The sequence below is a fragment of the Parasteatoda tepidariorum genome, chromosome 6, assembly GCF_982258835.1.
Source record: "Parasteatoda tepidariorum strain Cologne lab strain chromosome 6, Ptep-v5.0, whole genome shotgun sequence".
Classification (NCBI taxonomy): Eukaryota; Metazoa; Arthropoda; class Arachnida; order Araneae; family Theridiidae; genus Parasteatoda; species Parasteatoda tepidariorum.
The window spans coordinates 4,414,729-4,422,956 of record NC_141760.1 but is presented as its reverse complement, the minus strand read 5'-3'; the positions used below and the strand labels follow the sequence as shown (position 1 = coordinate 4,422,956).

Genomic DNA, 8,228 nt, shown 5'->3' with positions numbered 1-8,228 from the left:
GGGTGATGAAAAGATTCGAATGCCACGAGCATCTCCCGCGCTCTGGCTTTTATAGCAAAAAGGAAAAAAAACCGAGTTGAGTACTCAAGGTACTGAAAGTATGAATTAAAGAAGTAAAATTTTAAGTTGAGATGTATTATCAATATTATTTTTAAGTGTTATTCTCACCTTCTGATTGACGTTGCAAAGCTAAGTCTCAGTCGACTTCAAAGTCTCGTGCTACATCAAACGACGCCGACCGCATTTTCCAAGAAAAGGAGTGTCTGAGGAATGTGCAAGGAACTTCCTGGGGAAAATGTTCTCATTGCGCTAACGCGTTAAGGGGTCCCTTAGGAAAATTTGCCATAGGTTTGCCATAAAAAAATGCCATAGGATATTCCTATGGGGTTTTGCCTATGGCAAAAATTTTGCCATACACTTTTGCCATACATGTATGGCAAAATTTTACCATAGGCAAAACCCCATAGGAATATCCTATGGCATTTTTTTATATGGCAAAATTTTGCCATACGTATATGGCAAAAGTGTATGGCAAAATTTTGCCATAGGCAAAACTCCATAGGAATATCCTATGGCATTTTTTTATATGGCAAAATTTTGCCATACGTATATGGCAAAATTTTACCATAGGCAAAACCCCATAGGAATATCCTATGGCATTTTTTATATGGCAAATTTTTGCCATAAAACTAAGATGTGCTACTGCTTATGACGAAATATTTTTCCATAGGCTATGGTACACCTTTGCCATACAGCTACGGCAACATTTCTCGTTGATATTTTATCATACATCAAAAAATAGTTACTTTCAAGAATCATTCGCAATGGATATTAAAAATGCAAAACTTAATAATTGTAGAATAAATATATATCCAGAAAGCTTTTTTTTTTTTTAAATTTCTTTGACAAACTTCTCTTGTTTCACATGCAGAATCCTTTCTGAATGCTGTTCTTATTCAAATAAAATTTAAATGGTTAGTACTAACCGTTAGAAAATGGGTCCGGCCGTCGGAGTGAGTGGGGAAACTATTGATTATGTTGATTAGGAACAAAATATATTGAGTACAGGCAACCAATATTTGTTGAAACTGTAAAAAACAAGAATATAGAAAGTGAGTCTGGAGGTCGGAGCGAGTATAAAAAACGTTAATTTGATTGATTGGTATCATAATTAGTTAGATAAGCGTCAGATATTAGAGGACCCTAAAAGAAAGCAAATTTAAATAATGGTCCGATGGTCGAAGCGAGAATGAAATTTTTTTAAATTTTGATATGTGATACTAAGCTAAAAATTAAACAGACTACTAAAACAATAAAATACTATGAAAACTCAAAAGATAAAAAGTGGAACCGGTGGTCGAAGCGAAATTAGTTTAAAATAGACCAAACGGGGCAAAAGCCGAATATGTAACGTTGCTACCAGTGGTGGCATGAGAACAAAATTTTATCTATAAAAAAGATGGTATTAGACTATGAAAAGCTAAGAATAGAAAACAGGCTAAATTAGTTGATCCCCCACTAGTGAGGGATATAAAACTCAGAAAATTTACGTTGAGTTGTGTTAAGCACAGTTAGAAAAGAGAACGCAATATAGAGACATTGGTAAATACAAAACATGTTTAAGACATGATTAAAATTGGTAAAATTAATAATTGCTATTTACACTTGGTCAGGGATAGTAAATGAAAATTAATTGGGTATAGGGCATCGCTATGACGAAAAGTTGTAAGCTTAAGGAACGATTAAATTGTTAAAAGCATTTTTGGTAACAGCAGCAGATGATATGGCCAGGGACTGTCCCGTTGATAATATTGAAGCAAAATAATTGTCAACCAGTAATCCAACAAATCTAGTTAAGTGATGACCCTAAGCTATGTATAAATATGTAACAGAACATTGTACAAATATATGTGGATAGTTAAGAAATATTAGTTGTAAGATAGTAAAACACAGAGACATGAAAAAAGCAATTTAATGGCAAGCAAAAATTAAACACAAAATAAAAATATAAAGCCCTAACGTATGTAAGATAACGTAAAAAAGCATTGCAAGAACCTAAGTGGAATTAAAATCAAAAACTAATGAGAATGTAAACACTGACTTTGATATTGATATATGACAGCAATAAAATGAAATTATCACCGAACAAGTTAAAAGAATTAAAAATTTTTAATTATTAAAGAAATGATGATCTGGCTTGATCATAATTACTTAACCGCGTTTTTCATCATGAAGATAGTTTACAAATTGCTATGGGGAATAGAACACCATTTGTCGGTAGTATCTCCCTGAATATTGTTTCATTCAGTCGTACTCAGCTTATTTATTATCTGACTCCATTTAATTTCTATACTTTACAAGATTACAATAATTCTAGTCGAAAATAACTTGACACGATGCATTAACTTTCACCATTTTCATTTAATCAACATTCGAATACAAACATCGTTGCCATTTTCTCTTTTTACAAATATACAATAATTACAGCTTAAAGAACATATAAAATAACTTTGTGACGTCAGACATATATTTACAAAAACTATCACTCTATTTTCCACACTCCCACCTTTTCATAAATGCTAATTTATCAAAACAGTTAATGTTAAACTAATTTTAAAACATTCAACTCAATCACACACGCACGCATATAATCAACACACATATAATTCAACATTCATATAAATTAAGATAGAACAGTTTACAAATAATAATGAGAAGTTGAATTAGTTATCATAACGTTTTGGAAGTCTAATTCTTCTTCCGCACCTAGTTTGATCATTCTTGGAATCAGAGTCTGGAGCAACCACAATTCTTGGAGCAACAGTCTGAGTTGTATCAGAGTCTTGATTGACAACAACTTCAGGTGCCACAGCCTCAGTTTTGGTAATGTCTACTTTCTCGCACAGTTCATTATTACATGAAATCTCTAAGGGGTATATATTTTTAACAGGTCGTGTCAATTCTCCATTCGCAGTTTTAACTTTAACCACACGAATGAAATTGTCTTGTCCAGGAAAAACTTCAATAATTCGTCCAAGAGGCCAATCCATTCTCTTCTTATTATCGCACTTAATTAACACAATATCACCTATCTTTAACTCTTTGATTAGATACCTTTTCTTAACAGGTGACTGCACTAAAAGACTAAGATATTCATCTCGGAATCGTTTTCGAAATTCTTTACGTAGCCTTTGCTGGTATCTCAACCTTTTTGAAATATTAACGTCATCCAAATGATCCAAATCTGGGACACCAACAGTTGGAATATCCTGAATGAACAGTGATGGAGATAGGGGAACCAAATCTCTTGGATCATCTGAGACATACGTGAGGGGTCTTGCATTAATTACAGCTTCTACATCACACAGAATGGTTAGAATTTCTTCGTAAACAAGACAAGCCTTTCCTAACACCTTTTTTAATAGACTTTTCACCATTTGCACAATTCTCTCCCACCAACCGCCCCACCATGGTGCAGCTGGGGGATTAAATTTCCATTGTATTCTGTAGATTGAAGTGTCACGAATTATCTGATCCCAATTTAGACTTTTCATAAGATTCGAGGCTCCAAGAAAATTGCTTCCGTTGTCGCTATATATTATTTTAGGCCGACCACGGCGAGCTATGAACCTTCTTAAGCCTAAAAGAAAACAGTTTGTGGACACACTTTTTAGTAGCTCCAGGTGAATAGCACGATACACTGCGCAGGTGAATAGTAGAATCCACAATTTTTCTCCAGTCTTCATGTATAACGGTCCTGCCAGATCTAATCCAATTACCTCAAAGACTAAAGTATCCCTGGTTCTATCTTCTGGTAGTGATGTAGGAATGGATTCAACTCCTTTTGCAGCATGCCTCCTGCACCGGACACATTTCGCTATTACACGTTGCACAGTTTTTCTGCCTCTTAAAATCCAGAATTGTTGCCTAATCTTCGTCAATACAACCTGAGTTCCAGCATGTGAGAGTTGTAAATGACGTTCATGAATGAGTTTGTTAACCACATCATTATTAGATGGGAGAATGATTGGGCACAAAAATTTTTCTTCATCTTTACGTCTTATGATCTTGGTCTTGAGTCTAAGAAGTCCTTCTTCATCATGAAAGGTACAAAGCGATTTTAGCTGTTTATGACATTCACTTTGCTTAAAATGGTCTTGTTGAATAAATTTTACAAGTTTCTTTTCTGCAATTTCCAATTCAGTAATTAATAGCTCACCTGTAATTTTCTTATTTCTTTTAAGTGAGTTATTTGAAAAACGGAGAATCCAGGCAATCATTCTAAGTATTTGAGAATACTTCGAAAACCTTCTGTTGTACCATTTTCTCTCTTCCTCAGTAACAAGAAGGGTAGATGATAAATCAAGACCTTTCCTTTTTTCTTTTGAAACTTCCTCTTCATCTATTTGTACTTCTGATTTTGGCCAATCTTCTTCGTCTTGTCTCAACCATAACGGCCCCTCCCACCATTTGGATCTTAAATAGGCTCTAATTGAACAACCCCTTGAAGGTAAATCGGCGGGATTGTGCTCTCCGGAAATATGTTTCCATGAATCTTTATTCGAAAGCGTTCTGATTTCTCTTACTCGGTTATTAACAAACACTCCCCAGTTCTCATTCCTTATTATCCAACTGAGAGCGGTTGAGGAATCCGTCCAATAGGTAATGGGCACACCAAACAAATCCATTGCCTTCATTACGGAATGGGTGAGTCGTGCTCCAATACAGCGTGCAAGTAGCTCAAGTCTGGGAATTGACATCTTGTGTAAAGGAGAGACTCTACTTTTCGCTTGAATAAAATCAACCCTTATAGTTTTGCCTTCAACTCTCCTAAGGAATACAACAGCACTGTATGCAAGTTTGCTTGCATCCACAAAGACATGAAGGCTTATTTGCGAGCTGGGCTGGCATATATCGAGACATCGGGGAATTTTAACGCTGGATAGTAACTCTAAATCTTTAATCCAGACTTCAAATTTATTTTGGATTTCTTCTGGAAGTTCTGCGTCCCAACCAATCTTGAGATTCCAAGTTTGTTGCACAATAAGCTTGGGAATGACTGTCACCGGGCATAAAAGTCCTAGAGGATCGAATATTTTATTCACAGTTGAAAGAATATTTCTTTTGGTCACATTTTTCTTCGATTCTTCAACTGATGGTATATCACAAAAAAGAGTATCTTCGGTTTTATCCCATTGTAATCCCAAAACAGATATGGGTTTCTCAGAATTTTTTATTTCGTAGAAATTGGAATGTTCCCAACCTCTGAGATCAAAACGGCCTCTTTCCAATAAATTTCTCGATTGATGAATGAATGTTGTCATTCTTTCTTCAGTTGGCAAAGAGGTAACACAATTGTCTACATAAAAGGATCTTCTTAAGATGCCTGCTGTTTCCTGCATCTCTATTGGGGCGTTTTCTATCAAGTTATTCAATACAACAGCTAATAGGAATGGGCTGCATGTAAGTCCAAATACGACACGCCGATGTCGGAACACCTTCGTTTGTCTTTTTTCAAAGTCCTCCCACCACAAAAAACGGAGAGAATCACAATCTTCCTTCGAAACAGATATCTGGAGAAATGCCTTTTTGATGTCGGAAACTACGCCAATCTTATCCTTGCGGAATCTCATTAATATAGGTGGAATTTCTTCTAGAAGATTGGGGCCTTTCTCCAAACAGTCATTCAGTGACAGGTGCCCTTTTACATGACAAGAAGCATCAAATACAGGCCTTATTTTGGTTGTGGAATTCTCCTTTATAACGGCTCTATGAGGCAAGTAAATAGAGGGACGTTGATGTTCTTCTTCGGGTACTACTTCTATTATCCCTGATTCTTCCCAATCTTTGAAAACTGCATTGTAATCATTATACTTTTCTTCCCGTATGAGCTTCAGAGATGTCGAAATAAGTCTTTTCTCTGCAATGTCCCTGTTGTCAATCAACTCACAATTGGCTTCTTTCCAAGGTAAATGGACCTCATAACGGCCATCTTCGTTTATTGAAAAAGTTTTCCTAAAATGATCGACAGCTGCTGCCTCCATTTCTTTTCTAGATTTGGTTTCAATAGGATCTTTTATACCAAGGATATCAATTTCCCAGAGATTGGCTATTGATGCGTTTGTTACAAACAATGAAGTTATCAGGTTGGTTGAGGTATGGTCAAATCTCTCTCCAGGCACTTTACCCATGACTATCCAACCCAAATAAGTTTCACACGCTATTAGGCCGCATTTAAGTTTATGTATGCGCCCGGTAAAAAGTTGGCCGCAAAAATCAGCTCCTATTAAAATTTCTATATCAGGGCAGTTTTCTCCATAATCTGTTATCCATATCTTGCTTTCTTGCAATTCCTTATTCCAGGAACCCTGTTTAAGTCTAGGGATCTTACTGCAAATTTTTGGATGATCCAAAACTTCTATGTCACATGAAAAATTCCCACTGAGAGCTTCAAGATTTACTTTAAATAGCTTATGATGCTTTTCCTGAGTATTAAATCCGCCAAACAATGCATGTATGAAACTTTTCTTCTCTATTGGATCCAAGCCAAAGGTTTCAGCAGTACGTTCAAGTATGTATGACCTTTGCGATCCACTATCAATTAGAACTCGAACTTGGCGTGTTTTACCTCTTGATTTCAACTTCACAATTAATGTTTGAAGTAACACGTCCTCTGTACTGCAATGGCTTGTCAAACTGACTTTTGGCGAGGTCAAGTCGGATTTCTTTTCAGTTAGTTTGTTAGCTGGCAATTCTGGACACATTAACACCAAATGCCTTTTGCTACACAAAACACATTTTACCCGAGTTTTGCAGAATTTTGATCTGTGTCCGATTTTCAAACATAGAAAGCAACACTTCTTATTACGTAAAATTTCTTGCTTTTGTTCCCAATTCAGTGCTTGAGCGTGAAAGCATTCCTTACTGTCGTGCACTTTGTCACAAAATACACAAGGATGATTTATTTTCTTCTTTTCAAGTGTTCCCGAGAACAAATCATTAGCAGTAGTAAATTGTGGCGATTTCTCTTTTCGTTGGCGGCGTTCATTTTCAAAACTGGATTTTTCCAAACGATTTCGATCATTTTCAAAACTGGATTGCGCCAAACGAATTCGTTCATCTCCTTCTACTTCGGTTTTGAGAAATGCCAATAAACTTTTTAACTTTGTGCTGTAAACATTATTTGATGAATCATCTGTAATGGCGCCTGGGTTTCTTAGCCATACCCTAAAAACATCCTCCGGAATGCATGATTCTACAAGTGGAAAAAGCATGGCGGCGTATTTGTCGGAGGTTAAGCCAATTGATTCCAGCGCTCTTAGATATGATTCTAACTTATCATACAAACTACTGGTGTTAATTTTATTTTTGGCTCCTTTTGCATTTTGAACAACCAGTTGAAGAAGTTGTCTCACATAAAATTCAATTAACAACTCATCTCGCCCAAATCGAGATTTTAAACTTTCAATCGCCTTTTTATAATTCTCACTAGTGGGCGGAAAACTATCGATTATTTCTCTAGCTCTTGTTCCTTTGCTGATGCATTGAATTAAGTATTGAAATTTATCCTCATTTTCTAATTCATTATCCTCGTGTATTCTTTTAAACTGGCTCCAAAAGGAAAGCCAATCTTTTAACTCTGAACTAAATTTCACTAATTCTATTTTTGGCAATTTCAATTTCCTTTTCGTTGACAACGAATAACCATCTAAACTTCCTCTATCTAAACTTGCGTTTTTCGCCAAAAAAAGCTCGAAATTTACTTTTGCAGAAACCATTTTTTCATTATATTCTTCGATAGCATTATATTCATCATCGTATTTTTGCTGCTCGGAAGTATCTATTAACATGTCGCAGATTTCATTGTCCAATATCGTCAAAGACTGATAAATTCTTTCTAAGTTAGCGTAATTTACTTTAATATTTTCCTCCTTAGGATTTTCTTCCGCCAACAATTTAGTTAATGCATTGTAAGTTTTGGTAAAATTGCCTCTAATTGGCGAGCGTTTCTTAATCAAGAGTTCCATAATTTAAAACTTAATGGCACAATACCTTTTGTAGAATCACGTCCGTCGGTCACCACTAATGTCGGTAGTATCTCCCTGAATATTGTTTCATTCAGTCGTACTCAGCTTATTTATTATCTGACTCCATTTAATTTCTATACTTTACAAGATTACAATAATTCTAGTCGAAAATAACTTGACACGATGCATTAACTTTCACCA

The 8,228-nt window shown here is 35.6% G+C and overlaps 1 protein-coding gene across 1 annotated transcript; it reads right to left on the bottom strand.

Moving 5' to 3' along the window:
* Window positions 1-2,723: 2,723 nt before the first annotated feature.
* Window positions 2,724-8,027, bottom strand: LOC147807515 (uncharacterized). Its single transcript, XM_087166559.1, has one exon. It carries the CDS (start codon window positions 8,025-8,027, stop codon window positions 2,724-2,726), a length of 5,304 nt encoding a protein of 1,767 aa, XP_087022685.1.
* Between the last annotated feature and the right edge of the window lie 201 nt (window positions 8,028-8,228).

What these genes read in the sequence shown, in the direction of transcription:
- LOC147807515 (XM_087166559.1), bottom strand. Translation starts at nt 8,027, where the DNA reads ATGGAACTCTTGATTAAGAAACGCTCGCCAATTAGAGGCAATTTTACC.